At 44.1% G+C, this 17190-nt stretch overlaps 1 protein-coding gene across 1 annotated transcript; it reads left to right on the top strand.

Moving 5' to 3' along the window:
* Nucleotides 1-80: 80 nt before the first annotated feature.
* Nucleotides 81-13069, top strand: LOC129327731 (zinc finger protein RFP-like). Its single transcript, XM_054976489.1, has 8 exons — nt 81-494; nt 1972-2067; nt 6690-6920; nt 7093-7115; nt 9579-9757; nt 10500-10526; nt 12276-12565; nt 12605-13069. Exons 1-8 carry the CDS (start codon nt 81-83, stop codon nt 12815-12817), a joined length of 1473 nt encoding a protein of 490 aa, XP_054832464.1. The 3' UTR covers nt 12818-13069.
* The last annotated feature ends 4121 nt before the right edge of the window (nt 13070-17190 follow it).

Here is a 17190-nt window from a genome sequence, read left to right on the forward strand (position 1 = left end):
CCAGGAAAGGAAACACCCAGTCACCGTTTGAAATTTGAAATGAAACGAAGGCTGTTAATACACTCCAGGGAGAGGCAGTCATGGCAACTGGGGGTCTTGTCAAGGAGTTCTGTGATCAAGCTACATGCCCCGTCTGCCTCGAATATTTCAAAAATCCGGTCACTATTGACTGTGGGCACAATTTCTGCCAAGCCTGTCTCACCCAGTGCTGGGAGGAATCTAACAAAGCTGCTTCCTGCCCTCAGTGCAGAGAAACGGTTCAGAAGAGGAACTTCAAGCCAAACCAACCCCTGGCAAACATTGTCGAAATAATCAAGAAGCACTACGAGGGAGAAAGAGCAGAAGGAAAGCAGAGAATGTGTGAGAGGCACCAGGAACCTCTGAAGCTCTTCTGCAAGGACGATGGAGCCCCCATCTGTGTGGTGTGCGACAGATCAAAGAGCCACCAAAATCACAGTGTGCTTCCTGTGGAGGAGGCTTTCGAAGAGTTTAAGGTAGGAAAGCACTGCCACGAATGGGGATCGTGTTCTACAAAATCCAGCTTTCCCAAAATTCTGTCATACTTTAGTGGCCAATAAATGAAGCTCAGATAGGAGCACGTGTCTCTCTGAACGGGTGAGACAGCCCCCACCATGGTGATACCGCTTGGCAGAACTTTTTTTACTTTCTGGTTCATAATTATTTCCTTACTTCATTTTCAGTCTGCTTTTCTCACAGATTCAATGAATGGCTACAGATTAATATCTCACAGTGGTGGTAGTTTGTGTGGATGTAACACCAAAAATAAATGAATGGAGACTGGATCACTGGATGAATCCAAATTGTTGTGTAGTTAGGGCCCTCCATATCTTTCTCGTGGTTTGGTAACAGCAGGCCAGCAGTAATTTCAGAGGAGTAACTATTGTAAAAAATTACACAGGAGTCAGGTAGCTCCTTGAAGACTTACTAAATTTATTTCAGCATGAACTGTCATGAGTCAGAGCTCACTTCCTTTGATGCCCAGAAGTGTGGGCTGGCAGGCAACCCACACGGAGAAGAACTTCTAACAGTTTCCTGAAGTTCAGCAATCGACTGAGTGTGCAAAATCCAATCCAACCATTCTAATAGCACCACTCAGCAGGTGATATCCAAATATCCATTGGGAGCAAGGCCAGCATCAGTATACCTTGAGGTGGGGCAGTTGCCGGGACTCAGGCTCTCCCGCCCACATTATTCCCCTGCCACCTACCCATGTACCCTTTCCCTCCCTCCACTCACAAGCATGTCTCCATTGCCACCTGAGCTCCTAGCTGAACATGCTGCCCAGTGGTGGGGCACAGTGGTGGCAGCATTCCTGGTGGACATAGAGGCAGCACTGCCAGCTGCCAAGCCCTGCCCCACAGTCACTAAAAGGGAGGGGGCAGGAGGTCTTGCAAGCAGGTGAGGAAGAACTGGCCTGTGGAGCTTGCAGGTGGATGGGCAGGAAGAGAAGTATAAGCAGAGGGCCAGGGGGTAGGCATGGCAAAGTCCCCCCAGAAGCTCTCTGCTGGGTGCCCCCCCCCCAAAACCTGGAGCCAGCCCTGATTGGGGAGTTTCAGTTTCTCCCCTCACTATTTGTCTACAGTAAGCATTACTCTGTCCTGTTCTACTTTTTCTCTTGGTCATTCATGTATAGACTTTAAGTTTAATAAGTAGTGGGTGCTTGATTACCTTTCACAGTTAGTCACTGACATCTGTAGTTCAGCAGGCATGATACCAAAGATCTGGCTTTCTGTTCAAATTGTTAATCGTCTACCCCAAACAGAAAAGGGTGAATTATGGAGAAGATGCCTGCTTCTCCCAAGGTTTCTAAGTCAATTGTAGGAAATCCTTAAATGAATTTTGTCCATTATAAAATCAAGTATGGTTTTCTAAGAAAATCCCTGATGGGTATCAGATGGACCAATGGGCTGACCTCTTCCAGAATAAGAACTTTTTTTTCTGTTTCGATAGGAGAAGATCCAGGCCCAGGTACTGTCTCTGGAGAAAGAGAGAGAGAAGCTCAAGGAACAGGAAGTAATTGAAGAGCAGAAAAGCCAAAAGTGCCTGGTAGGTTCTTCTGTTACTGCAAGATGCAGTAACAGTACTGATGCTCAAACTGTAGATTCCTGAGGAGTCTTATTCCCTCAAACAGTGAAGAGTTAGGGTTAAGCAAGAGTGAAGCAACAGACATCTGTGTTCAGGCATGTGTGGTTTGTATAGTGTCTGTAGAACACTCCACACATGGCAATTGATCCTTTGATTTTTGCAGCATCAAGTGGTGATTCGAATATAAAATGAATTCATTTTACTTAGCCAGAAGGCCAGAACAATCATTTAATCCACTCTGGTAATTGGTACAGCACCTAGAAAAGAGCAAGAGTCCAGTAGCACCTATATAACACTAACATTATTTGTGGTATGATATGAGCTTTCATGAGACACAGCTCACTTTTTCAGGTACACCACCTTATAGACCTTATGTCTTATAGACATTATAAACTTGGATTTATTCCTTACAAGAAATACAAACATCAAAACCTTATTCAGTAAGGTACCTAGTAGATTATGAGTTGGTTCCTATGAAAAATTTCCATGAATGGAAGTGGGGCAATTTCCACTGATTCTTCTACCTACAGCAGGCCTCCAAACCTCCCGCCCCAAACATATTAATTTATTATTTGTACCCAACCTTTCCTCTTGGCTATAGGCAGTTTACAGGCAATAATTATAACAACACAGATAACCAAATAAAAAACCACAAATACTCCCTTTCCAGAAAAAGATGCCTGTATTTTATTTACTAAAATCATACTGCTCCAGGGGAGCATTTGGGGCTGTAGCAGAGAAAATCCTTCTGTTGATGGAAATCCTTTCTCTGAGGAGAAAATTTTGTCACACTCCCCAGCAATCAGCCCCTTCCTCGGCTCCAGACAATGAGTGGAAATACAGGTTACTAAGGGCCAAGCTACAAGTGACGAATGACACTTGAGCGGCAAGTGGATTGAGTGGAGGGCAAGTGAACAGGGAGAAATACACTTGCCATTCAAGTGTCATTTGTCACTTGTAGCTTGGCCCTCAGTATCTGGGGATGCTCAAGTGCAAGATTTTATGTGTGGCCCTCAATTCACATGCAGGCTGTGTCTTGCTCAGCGCATGTGCATGCTGCTTTCACAGGGGCTCCCTTTACGTGATTGCATCTGCAAGAGAATGGGGAGGCAAGGGAAGGCCAATTCAGCTCTGTTTTCACTGCAAGTACTATAGGCTATTTTGACTTGCCAGTTTGCATTTATTTAAAGTGTGAGAAAGTGTCAAGATCTGCATTTCAGTGAATGGATGTGGGAGGTGGGGAAACTGGGATTTTGGTTGTTCTAAACAAGAGAATTTCCTTGTCAAAGATTACCTACAGGGGGAACGTACCGGAACACAGTTCCAGCAGTTCCCCAAAGAGGTCACATGTCAGGTGGCCCCACCCATCTGACTCGGCCATTTTGGGCCTGTTTCAGCCTGGATTGGGGCTGAAACGGCCCGTATCGGGCCTCTGATGGGTGGTGAATCACTCTCCCACTCAGCAGCAGCCCGATCCTGACCAATTTGGGCCCGTTTTTGGCCATTTTCAGCCCCTTTTTGCCATTTTGGGCCCAATTTCAGCCCTGAATGGCCAGGATTGGGTCCAAAACAGTCAAGGCAGGTGATGTCAGGGGGTGCGGCATATGCAAATCAGTTATGCTAATGACACACTTCCGGTGATGGCAAGGGGTGTGGCATATACTAATGAGTTATGCTAATGAGTTCCTCCAGCTCTTTTTCTACAAAATGACCCCTGCCTACAGAGCATAGCCAGGGCTATTTCTTTATAGAAATATAATGCAACAGTTTGCCTCAATATCAAACCACATTGTTACCAGAAGGAAAAAATGGAAAACACTGGTGTCTCATAAATATTGGGATGCTTTTAGCAGTCAAGGAGGAACTGTTCACTAAGACTTTGTTGTTGTTCTATTTTGTTTTTTGTTTGTTTGTTTGTTTTTGTTTGTTTGTTTGGTTTAAAAAAATAAAAATAAAACTTGAAAAAAAAAGGAGGAACTGTTACCAAACGCACAAATGTACTCATACTTTGGTTTCTCTTCAGATCGCATAAAATGAATGTAATGCAGAACAAATGGAAGAATGACTGTGTGAGTGAGTGCATGGGAAGTGGGAGGGGAACACATGAAATAAGGTTCACTAAAGCATCCCTAGGTACTTAGTAACGTGTATTTCCACCCTCTGACCCTGCCCTACCAGGCTAAACCAACTATCTCATGAGGGTTACACTCACCCCTTGCAACATCTACCATATAGGACTGTTGTAAAGATTACCATTATAACATATTGAAGTGCTTTGAATTGTAAAGTGTTTTTATTTAGAGGAGGAGGAACTATTGAATATGGTCTTTCTGCCACTTAGTTGGATTTATACATATTATCATAAACTCTTACCTCGTCCCATTAATTACACAAACTCCCCAGCCCATGGTAGTAATAACTCTTTGCACATTTCCTCTCAGTTGCCGTCAGCCAAGAGCTATTGCCAGAGCCCAAGATTAATTGCACAATTCTCACCACCTAACAAATTACTTAATTGCTGAGCTCGGGTTGATTGCTCCAACTCTGGATGATCACAAAGACTCTAAGTAAATGGTACAGTAGCCCAAGTCTACTCAGACCAATCTGTTGCACCTTTGACTTGTGCATTTCTCTTTAATGGCACCAGGGCATAGACCACAGCATCTATCCATCTACACAGTTCCCCTGACAAATGGTTTTCCAATTATGGGAGCAGTAATTTCTGCCAATACTTCCTCCCACTTTCAAAACCTCACTTGGCTCCCTATGCTGTTGGGGGGGTGGGACAGTCCTCTGACCTCCAGTACCAAAATTTCAATGCGTTGCAGCAGGAGGGGGAAATGGGAAAATCCTGCTCCGCAAAGTCTGCAGATGGTAGGATGCACACCTGTTTTAACATTTCAAACATTAGATTTCAACTCAGATCTATGCAATCATTTGGTTAGGGGGGATCAACATTAATTGCTTGGTTCTCAGTTAATGTAAGCATAGCTCTATAAGTCTGATTTTGCAGCACTACAAATCCAGATAAGGCATTAATTACGGCCACAACACTACAGTGATTTTTCAACTGCCACCAGCCTCTCATTCATCAACAGGATAAAGTATAGGCAACATCAGATAGGGCAGCCTCTTTTATTTTTTTGTAATGTAGTTACTTGAACTAGTTCTGAACAATCAGACTGACTTTAGACTTGCATCCCATACCCAGATAACAGAGGGCCTGATCTCTCTTCTCCTTGGCTTCTGGTCCCAATCTAAGCAATCCTTTCTGGTGCTTACTCGTGAAGTACATTCTCAAAACACATTTGAGAGACCACTGAAATGCAGATATGGCTATGGTACAATATTAAGCTGCAGAACCAAAAGCCACTCAGAGGTAACCAAAACAGATGTGAAGGGCAAAGAAGGGGGGAGAGAAAAGATCAGAAACTGTCAATTTTTACAATGCTACCATTTTGAATCCAGAATCCTTGTTGCAATTTTACTTCTCCCTGATGCAAATCAAACCCACGAGTCTCTATTTTGGGTCCATTTCCTCTTTCCTCACATCGTTTTCCCCCTTTTACATTTACATAATTCTAATTTTTCTTTTGTGCCAATTGTGTAACAATGCTGGATATTGTATTGGTGGTGTAAAATGGTGTAACAATAAATCAGGAAGACCACCGACAAAGACAGAATGAGAAAAAAGCTTATGTGTCAATGATAATATATAACAAAAATAAATAACAAAAAAGTTATATTCATAGTTTCATACATCCACAGAAGGGAACCAAACAGAACCCACTACAGAGATGGCTAAATCAGGCATGGCTAATAAATGCACTGGGTTCTCTACCCATCCTGCTACAGACTAGGGTGAGGGGGCTTAGCCCATCTACAAGTAGAATAAGATGGAGATCATAGACAGAGAAACTTTTATAAAGCAGGCCCTTGACCTTTCTGAGGAAATTCCTGGCAGGCCACTATACTGGAGAGTTGCGGGCTGCCAGAAGCAGGCAGTACCATAGGGACTATTCAGCTCAGACCACGCCAGAAATATGGGGTACATGATCTGCTATTCCATCCCCCTAGGGTCACTAACAGGCCAGGAATAAAATGTATTGTCCCTTTTGATAAATAAATCATGTTGGCCCCAGAAACCTAATTAAAGAATTCCATGTTTGGGCCGTTAGCACAGTCTATCGTTTAGCAGTGAAAGTGTGATTATAAATGGTGAGCTAGTTCTGCTGGCTGGTGTGTGTGCAGGAAAGAAAATAACAAAGCATACACTTGCTTATACTTAGAAAGGAAATAAGCTTTATTGTAGGAACTCCATACTCTGACAGGAAAGGAGGAGAGAAAGATCCTATCTACCTATTTAGTCTAAGGATGGGCATGAATGCTAGGACCTGTACTACCTCCATGGTTCCAAGATGGAGGGAGGAGGAGGAGAGAGGTGGTGCCTGGAACAAAGCCACGAAGAGTGAGAAGAAGGATGTCATGAGGACAATCTCTCACTCCCATCCCACCCCAACCCCATTTAATCAATCTAGATCAAGGGATCTGACTCTCCCCCAATTTCTGTATGTCTTTTCCAGACACAGTTAGAAGTGGAGAAGCAGAAGATCCTGTCTACCTTTGCAGAAATGCGCGAGTTTCTTGAGGAAAAGGAACATCTTCTGCTAACCCAGATAACAGATCTAGAGAAAGAGATCAAGAAAAAGCAGGAAGAAAATATCACCAGACTCTGTGAGGAGATTCCTCGCCTCAGCATTCTGCTCACAGAGATGGAAGGGAAGTGCCAGCAGCCACAGAGTCAGTTCCTGCAGGTAAAGTTTTAAAACAAAGATATTTCCTAGACCCCTGTGAGTAGGAGATGGGAAACAGAGCTGTCCTCCCTGGTCAGGAAGTTGTAAGTGAATCCTTTTGAGAACAAGAAGTTGTCAAATGGATGTTCTGTCCGTAGAAATGAATCCAATTTCTCTCATTGATTTTTTGCAGAACATCGGAAGTACTTTGAGCAGGTATGGCACTTTCACCTTCTGTGAAAAAAGAGGTTAGATCTTTTTAAAAAACACAAAATAAAGACAGAAACTCTGTTGGGCATGGTTAACCTTCAGAAACAATTTTCTGTGTTGCAATATTAAGGAATCTGAAATTATTATTTCCCTAAGCAAATTTACCTGATAGCTTTCAGACAGCGGGGAAGTGAGAGGAGCCTTTTGCTACTGGAGTGTGGCACTGGCTGCAATTGTATGTTTCATCTGAAAGCAAGCACTTTCCTTAGGGTTACTAACAGGCCTGGAGGGGAAATGTCCTGTCCCTTTAACAGAGGCTTAATGGGATGTTATTTATCTCCATGCCAGAAAAGGCTTCAGCAGCCCATTTCAAAACATTAAGCCTCTACTGAAGGGACAGGACATTCTTCCCTAGGCCTGTTGGCATTGGCAACCTTAGTTCTAAAGTGTGTAAAATCAGAAGTTGCCTTATAGGGAGTCACAGCTAGACATGGGCACGAACCAGAAAAAAAACGAACTATGGGGTTCGTGGTTCATGGGGTTTCCACGAACTGGCACAGAACTGGCCCAGTTACGAACCAGTTCGTGGTTCGTGGGATTTAAATGTCCCTTTCCAGCAGGGAAAGGGGCATTTAATCATTTAAAGGCCCCTTTCCTGCCACTTGCAAGGGGCAGGACCCTTTAAACTATCAGCTGGCGGGCAGGGGAATCCCCTCCTGCCGCCTGCCAGCTGATAGTTTAAAGGGACTTGCCGCTTGCAAGTAGCAGGGCCCTTTAGACTCCTCAAACCCCAGCACCCACCCCCAAGTTCATGTCCATCTCTAGTCACAGCATCTACCTCAGTAGTTTAATAGTTAAACACTCAAATTTGCTACCGCATCTGCTGAAAACATCCTTCTGAAAACAAGTTGCACTACTTCATCACTGTCTCCCGAGCTTTGTAAAATGTGGAAATCCAGGCAATTGGTGCCTGTTTACTTCCATGATCATATTTGTCTCCAATGGTTCTGCTGTAAAACTCAGACTGATCCACAATGCTTGTTATCTTTATTCAGTGCCTTTAGTTCCATAGTGGTACCCCTACCCCTCCCAGAAAGAATGAGACAGCCAAAGAATGATAGAAGAGCATATTTATAAAACCATTGTTTTTCAGAACCCAATTTGCAAAATTTAGTTTCAAAAACAAGAATAGCCACCTACATCCTTCTATGTGGAAAGCATGTGCTCCACCCATAAGCGATGGGCTTGGTGTCTGCCCCAGCGTTTGTCGTATATTTTACATTTGTTCCTCCTTTTTAAGAGAGGGGTCATGGCTCAGTGGTAGAGCATCTGCTTTGCATGTAGAAAGCCACAGGTTCAATCCACGGCATCTCCAGTTAAAAGGACTGGGTAGCAGCTGATGCAAATGACCTCTGCCTGGAGAACTGATGCCAGTCGGAGAAGGCAATACTGACCTTGATAGACAACCTATTTGTCCAAGTTCTCCAGAATTATTCATCAGGATCCATTTTAAAAGCAAAAAGGTGGTAGTGGGGAGAGATGTGGGACCATGTACCAGTGACTGAGCATCTGGTTGGTTTGCAAGAGGTCCCAGTTTCAATCCTCAGCATTTGTACTCAAAAAGATCAGGTGGTAGGTGATGGGAATAAAATTCCACCTGAGACCGTGGAAAGCCACAGCCCGTCGAATTAGAAAATACAGACCTTAAACGTCTGTATTATATAAAGCAACTTCACATGTTCAACAGTAAAGGACTTCCTGAGGAACCCATAATTATATCAACTGATAGGAAAAACTGCCTGGTAATAATAACATTCAATGTATATACCGCCCTTCAGGACAACTTAATGCCCACTCAGAGCGGTTTACAAAGTATGTCATTATTATCCCTACAACAATAATCACCTTGTGAGGTGGGCGAGGCTGAGAGAGCTCTGAGAGCGGGACCACAAGTGACGCCTGACACAGGTTGGACACTTGCCAGCTTCCCTCAAGTTTTGATGGGAAATGTAGGCAGCTTGGCGAAATGTTGGACAAGTGACAGTTGAAAAGTCCACTGGACAGCAGTCAGAGAGTCAAGCTGCAAGACCAGGATGCCTACATTTCCCATCAAAACTTGAGGGAAGCTGACTAGTGTCCAACCTGTGTCAGGCGTCACTTGTGGTCCCACTCTGAGAAAGCTGTGACTGATCCAAGGGCACCCAGCCAGCTTCAAGTGGACCAGTGGGGAATCAAACTCGGTTCTCCAGATTAGAGTCCCACTCTCTTAACAGCTACATCAAACTGGTATTTGACTCCTTCCCCATAAGCACCAAACTTCAGTTTCATTCATAAGTAAAGTTAGTATTGAGAAGCTCTTTTTTAAAAAAAAAAAATTCTCATCTCCAGCCCTGAAATGGCAAACTGGGATACCTACTTCAAGATATCTGTACATGGGTGATTATCCAGACTGTAATTATAACCTACAAGCTTGTGGGGGGGGGGCAAAATGTTTTTTATCTGTTTGTTAAATGCAACTATCTTTACCTCCAGATTTGAGAAGGAACAAGTGGGAAATGTCATGGACCTTTGTCCTTGGTTAGAAGAGGTACCCAGAATATACTCACGGAAGAATTCTTCTTTAGAAAAGGCTATGGAAAAATGTAAAGGTACTGAGGAGGACAGCTCGGGGAGGGGAACGGATACAAATGTGTGAGGTTAATCTACTTCCAGGTCAGCTGCAAGGAAAGTCTGTTCCTTCTTGAAGACTGGTGTTTCGTCAGTGTCCTTAAGCTCCTAAAACAGGACCACATTAGACCAAGACAAACTATCCGTGGCTAGGATCTCTTCTGAATCATGTAAAAACTAATTAACAAGCATAGAGGAGTGCTCTGAAAACTGAAGAAAGAACATTGGGTGAGATGGTGTCGAAGAACCTGCTTCTCACCCCCACTAATAACTACAGCTTTGGGGAGGAAAAGGTTCTACCCTTTCACCTGGCACATTTCCCTGATCTCCAGAACAGCCAACTGCCCAGCTAATTTGCTTTTAAAGCCCCTCAGAAGTAGGGTTGCCAACCTCCAGATGGGACCTGGAATTCTGGAATTGCAACTGATCTCCATACTACAGAGATCAGTTCTCCTGGAGAAAATGTCAGCATTGAAGCTTTTAGAAAAAGGGTTTTACGGAGGGTTTTGGCGTTTAGATTAATATATATGGCAGGTATTGGGATTAAGGTTTGGATTTGTGTGTTCTCTGTCCTTAGTACTTATAGATTAGACAATTTTTGTTGGTAGTTTGACTCTTTGTGTTGCATTACAACTTATTTTAATTTTGTGAGTTACATTGGGGACACACACACAAATGAACAACCACCCGACTAACATATTCACCTTTATCTCCACGTAATAGGGTTGCTGGACCAAGTGCTGAACAAAGGTTAGTATCTGCATGGAACTAGGAAGAAGGAGTGCCTCTGGCATGGGATGAAAGCTCAACAGCAGCCCAATGTTCAAATATTGATTTCAGATGTGTTTTTGCAAGTGCTTCAATGCACCTGTTTCTGGACCACCAAGATCCTGTTTTTCCTTCTCATAGGATTCGAGCAATAAATAGACTAACCGGTGTAGTCCGGATGCCAGAGCTGCCACAGGCCCATGTACAAATATTCCCTTTGGGTCACATTCTGAACATGCACAATATACTTCATTAGAACAGTTGTACTGGTATTATAGTCCAGGGGCACCTTGCCTGGGTTCCCAGGATGACCTGTATGCCTAGAATTTTGTCTCCCTAGCCCCCTTCCCTCTCAGCAGCCTTAAAACATGGTCAGACAGGTAATGAGTAGGCTGGCAAATGAATAAAACCCAGTGTACTGTCTCAGGTAGGACTGTCAGCACCACCCCCTCCCCAGGAGGGCAGGGGATACCCCATCCCCAACTGGCATTTCCTTCTGCTGCTTTGAATGGAAGTGACATCAGTCCTCTCTTGTTTTACCATAGCGTTTTGCCCAGTTCCCAGAGAGGAATGAGGTCATTTCCAGGAAGGGTCATCATGCTGTCACACAATGGCCACCCCGCCCTGTCCCCACTCCCGGTCTCTCACTGGTCTAAGGGTCAGAACATTTGGTTTTCCTTTGGCTAGGAGACGGAGGTGGGTTGGGCGGAATCTGAGCTGCGATTTCCTGCCAGGAGAATAAGGATGGGAGGGAGGAACTGGATTTCTCTCACCCTCGCAAAACATCTCAGCTTTTTTCCTGCCTCTTGTTACATCATTCCCCATCCCTCCACCCCCATCCCAAGTTTTTGAGAGAGAGAGAGAGAGAGAGAGAGACTCCCCCTTCCCTCACCAGCTGAGAATCACGTTGAGCAAATGGTTTTTTTAATACAATTCCCAGGGATCACTGCAGGATCTGACACTTGCCCATGTGTCTCATGTGTTTTGAGCCTAAGACCCACATGGACCTTTAGTTCTATATTCCCTTCCCCAAAACTGCAGGGTTGGATGTAGCTTCCACACAACATCCTCATGTAATATTCCACCTTCTAGGCTTTCTCTTGCCTCATAGCATTTTCCCACAACTTGGTGTGATTTTTCTGCCTCATCCAATTCTAGGATTAAGTTTACTGTCTGCTTGTGTAAGAGTATGAGGATTTAAAAATATCTCAGTAACTTGGTCTCTAAGTACCACCTCAATAGGGTTGCCAGGCCATTCCTGGCAACCAGCAGGAGCTTTGGGAGTCAGGAACATGGGGAGAAATGTCATCATGTGTGTCATGATGTCATTTCCAAAAAAAAAAACCCAGAACTGACATCAGATAGCTCTAGGAGTCACCAGAAACTCTATGGTAAAACATAGAATTTTCCGGCAATTCCTAGAACTATCCAACTTCACTTCCAAGCTTTCCCAGAAATGACATTGTGGTGTAGGCAATGCTCACAGTTTGGATTTTTTCCTCTCATCACCACTCAAGCAGTAGCAGAAATGTGGGTCACTGGGAACCATACACAACTATACACCTCAGCCAGTGGTTCCTTGATGTCCTTTATCTTCTTCTGCTTGGGAAAGTGGCTTTTTCTAGAAAAGAAAAGAGCAGGATTTGATAAGTCTCTTTCTGGCAGCTGATCCTTTCCTCAAATGTCTCTACCACCCATCTCCTTCCTCCTCCCCCCACTCCCACCCTGCAGTGAATGTGACTCTGGATCCAGACACAGCAAATCCCCACCTTATCCTGTCTGAGGACCTGAAGAGTGTGAGATGGGAAGGCAAAGAGCAGGACCTGTCCAAGACCCCAGAGAGATTTGACAAGGAGCGCTGTGTGCTGGGCCGTGAGAGATTCTCTTCAGGGCGACATTGGTGGGAAGTGGAAGTAGTAGAGGAGGAAGAGGAAGGAGCTCTATGGGCAGTAGGGGTCACACGAGAGTCTATCAAGAGGAAAGGGTATTTCAGCCTCAATCCAAATGAAGGAATCTGGGCTGTGGGGAAGCCATTCTTTTATTCCCTCTCTCTCCGTCAGCTCGCAGCTTTTACATCCCCTAAGCGGACTCCTTTGGACTTCAGGCCCGAGCCTAGGAAAATCCTGGTGTCCCTGGACTATGAAGACGGTTCTGTGAGGTTCTTTGATGCGGAGACAGACCACTTGATTTTCACTTTTTCTTCAGCTGTGTTCTCTGGGGAGAAGCTCTGCCCCTATTTCTGGGTGGGGAAGGGAGTCACGCTGAAATGTTGAATATTGAGTCAAATCCTGCACCTACAGCCCAACTTCGACACCACCAGGAGAACACCACCAAAAGAGTAGCAGTAATAGGAGGAGTTGCTGCAGGAGAAGAGACCCTGTGTGTTTTCTTTAAGTGACTTTGCTTTGCTTTTATGGGGCACCATCTGCTAGGATTTGCTCTTTTCAGATTGCCTACTCCGAAGGGTACCGAAGGTCTTGTAATTATGAAAGTTGCTATGAACTTGAGTCTCAGAAATACTGGAGGATGTAAAGTTGTTATATTTCATGTTCATCATAAATTATGATACCTTGATAAATGTCCTTTTCCTTGAAGCCAATTCATAATACATAGTTTGTGCGCTCAGTGGATTTCCTTCGTCTCTGGCAAGCTCTACAGTACTTTGCATAATGCCCCCTCTTGTGGCAAAAGTCACACACTACAGTCTTTTGTCTATAAGTAATTTTAAGGGCTTGCATCCCCTGCGACGAGTTCTCCATTTGGAAACATTTAAAAGAGGGGGCTATGTAGTCAGCAGGGATGCCAACTGCCTGGAGCAAAAAAATGTTCTGTCCTTTTAATAGGGACTTAATGGGATGAGACTCCGTGATGTTATTTACCTCCAGGGCATGAAAAGCTTCACCTGCCCATTTCCAAACATTTTGAGGCTCTACTAGAGATGCAGGACAATTTGCTCCCAGCCTATTAGCAACCCTACATGTAAGCAATAAACAGGTTCTACTCTCTTGCATCTTAAGCTTGTTTATCAATTAGGCTCCATGCATTTTAAGAAAGATAGCTTTCCATATACCACCTACATTACACATTTCTTCTGAATTTCTCAGAATACTCGATAGATCTTAATTGGAAAAAAATGACTAATGAGAAATTTTGAATGTTTGATAGAATTGAAACCAGCAAAAGGAAATGTTAATATGTTTTCATGGACAAAAAAAATGGTTGCAAACATTTGTGCACCTCCAAATTCAAAATATTTATTTAAACTTCTACAGGCTGTTTTACTGTTTTATCCTGTGAAATTTGGCCAGACTGTACCTATCACTGGGGGCTTTTTTTTTAATGCCAAATCTCAAATGGATGGGATGAAATACTTGAGTTTTGAGAGTTCAGACTCTAAACACTCACACAGGTTTCCTTAGTACACGTTTACAAGGGAGTTTATTGTAGGACTGATACAAATGGCAAAGTAACATAAATAAATACAATAAAGAGGGATAAGTGTGTGTCTTTTGGCTGGAAGGAGTTTGATCCCTGGTCAACTTGGAGGATGTGGTTTAGTGGCACAGGAGGGGCGGGCAGTCTGTTCATTTGACATGAGCCAGCTGACTGAGACCACTATTGTCTAAGTCTTGGGGATGACGCCACAGCTAGAAGCCACAGTTAATCAGAGTCCGTACGCTGTAAGAAGTCACACATGTTTCCTGTGGATTTGCTAACAGGGGAGTTCAGTGGAAAAATCTGAGAAGCAGAAAATCCTGCCGATGAAGTTTCTTAGGAAAAGACAGACACAATTCACATAAGGGTGAGGAAGCCAGAGAACAGAATTATCCTTAATGGTATGAGAGTGTGCATAGTTTCAAGGAAGCACCCTAATTTAAGCCTTAACCAGCTATTAAAGTGCCAGGAGCAAGGTGGATGCTATGCAGTGTTTTGCAAAGTGGTCCACATATACGATTATCTGCCCACAAGACAGAAGTTGTGTGTGTGGGCTCAATGTGTGGAGCATGCGGCTCTTGGGGAACAGGTTAATTCCCCTGAGGCTAGGTTTGCTCACCTGGAGAAGTTGAGAGAGAGAAAAAATATAAATGGAGGAGACCTTCAGGAATCGACCAGAAATGTCCTGCTCCTATGCTGACACATCCCTTGCTGTTGCAGAGATTGGGGGGGGGGGGTCTTGAAGTTGGAGGTGTCAGATTGAGGGAGGGAATGATGCCTTAAATTGCACCCATTCCTCAGAAGATAAATCAATATCCTCTCATACTGAATGTAGCCTTCTGGCATTGGGAGAGATGGGCTTTTGGTACTGGGTGAGGCATCTGTCTATCTGTAGAAGGTACGACCATCAGAAAATAGAGCCTTGAAATTGGCCTTCAGGATAATTTTTGGAGTTGCAGTGCCAAAGATCAAGGGAATCACAACATCCTTATTTCAAGAACTACCCTCTGCCATTTGCAAAGTAAGCTAAAGTTGTTTGTCTGTGGCATGTATAACTCATCCAAAAATAAAGCTAGGCTTTTTCAAAATTGGCCACCTGCTTGGGGATGTTTACAGGCAGGGCTTTTTTCAGCTGGAATGTGGGGGAACGGAGTTCCGGAACCTCTTGAAAATGGTCACATGGCTGGTGGCCCCGCCCACTGATCTCCGGACAGAGGGGAGTTGAGATTGATGGACAGACGGGAGTTTAGATTGCAATCTAAACTCCCCTCTGTCTGGAGATCAGGGGGCGGGGCCACCAGCCATGTGACCATTTTCTCCAAGGACAACCCACTGAGTTCCACCACCTCTTTTCCCAGAAAAAAGCCCTGTTTACAGAAATTGCAATGGTGAAAATAAAGAGAACCATAACTAGTCCATATTATCTTTTGCTTGGGGCAGTCACACACTGTCAGCCTAACCTACCTCCTAGCCTATTCGCAACTCTACATGTTAGCAATAAACAGTTGTGATTGCCCAAATATTTTGTTGATTTGTTTGCTTGTAGAATCAAAGTTACTTTCAATATCAGACTCATCTATGGATGATTTACATTTTCATGCGGAAAATGATGCCAATTAAACATTTACTAGGCAAAGAAAGTTGTACATTCTGCAACTCAGGAACCCATTTATAATGATTGAGTTTATAACTTAAGCAAATGTTGGATTCATAAAAGTATTGCCTGTTTCTGGAAATGCTACCTAACAGTTGAAAGATTGTTGCTGATTCACTTATTTGCTGGGGTATATAAAGGAAGATAACAACTTTATTATTTCCTTAAGATATCATGGCAGTGAAGAAAGAGACCAGCTTTTTGTCTCTGTAGAAGGGATATAAAGGTAAGAAGCAGCAGGTGTGTGGAGTTCTGGGGGACATCAAATCTATGACTGCCTGGTAAAGAGTTACGAGGTTGGGGAGGGACTGTTCTGTGAGCCCAGGGGAATCAATTCTTGATTTTGGCTTGAAACTTCTAGCCTACAGTTCAGGTACTCTTCACCTCTCACCCCTTGACAACAGGCATTCTGCCCATAATACATAAGCAGTAGTGAGGCTTACACTGTGTGCCTAGAGGAAGTAACATTGGAATTAAGATAGGTGATGGGTTGTCAAGTGACTCCAGCTGTAGTGGGAGACCGCTTAGCAAATCCATTCCTTGCCCACAGGCATCTGAAAGGCTGGCAGGAGAAAAGTGGGGTGCAATGGGAGGAACAAGCCAGCATCACGCCAGCAGGCTGACATCTCTCCTGGCAAAATCTGAATGTGATGTTATGATGCGGGGAGGGGCGGGGGGAGCACCTGGGTTTGCAAAAAATCCCAAATGCTCCTGGTGGTTACAGGCTGCAGCCTGACAACCCTTTCTCCTTATGATTTGGAAACACCTCTTTCCGCCCACTTCCTTTTCCCTGCAGAGCTGCACTACACCACAGCTCAGCAGGGAAATGGGAAAAGCCCTTGGCGTGTGCCATCGAGTTGCTTCCAACTTACGGTGGCCTTATGAATTAACGCAGCTTCCAAAACATCCTATCATTAACAGCCGTGCTCAGATCTTGAAAACTGGAAGTCGTGGCTTCTTTTATTGAGTCAAGTCATCTCAGTTTGGGTTTTCCTCTTTTCCTACTGCCGTCCATCTTTTCAAGCTTTATTGTCCTTTTCCGGTGACTCTTGTCTTTTCATGATGTGACTAAAGTACAATAGCCTCAGTATCATCATTTTAGCTTCTAAGGAGAGTTCTGGCTTGATTTGATCTAAAGCTCTCCACCAGCACCTGGAATGGCTCCACAGGTGCTATTTGTCTTTAGAAGGGAATGGCATGCAATCTATTTTGAAAACAGAGCTTACTTCCATGCCTTCCCCATACATGCACCCTGGAGCCATTTCAAGTCAGGAAAGCGACATGGGGGAAGATCCAAACTCTCTCCACCTGCATGCTGTGTTTCCAATCCAAGTTGGGCCCACATACATCTAGGAAGCATGGAAGTCCAAGCCATACCTCTCAAATCAACCTAAGGATGTCCCTTTGGGGAAAAAAACAAGCTCTATTTACAGTTATATTGTCGAAGGCTTTCACGGCCGGAGAACGATGGTTGTTGTGGATTTTCCGGGCTGTATCGCCGTGGTCTTGGCATTGTAGTTCCTGACGTTTCGCCAGCAGCTGTGACTGGCATCTTCA

This window comes from Eublepharis macularius, chromosome 4 (genome assembly GCF_028583425.1).
Source record: "Eublepharis macularius isolate TG4126 chromosome 4, MPM_Emac_v1.0, whole genome shotgun sequence".
In the NCBI taxonomy this organism is placed as follows: Eukaryota; Metazoa; Chordata; class Lepidosauria; order Squamata; family Eublepharidae; genus Eublepharis; species Eublepharis macularius.

Bases quoted from the DNA above. Each gene is read 5' to 3' on its own strand.
- LOC129327731 (XM_054976489.1), top strand. From the start codon at position 81: ATGGCAACTGGGGGTCTTGTCAAGGAGTTCTGTGATCAAGCTACATGC. The intron at 9,758-10,499 runs GTACTGAGGAGG...TCCACGTAATAG, and splicing joins GGCTATGGAAAAATGTAAAG to GGTTGCTGGACCAAGTGCTG. The intron at 10,527-12,275 runs GTTAGTATCTGC...CCCACCCTGCAG, and splicing joins GGACCAAGTGCTGAACAAAG to TGAATGTGACTCTGGATCCA.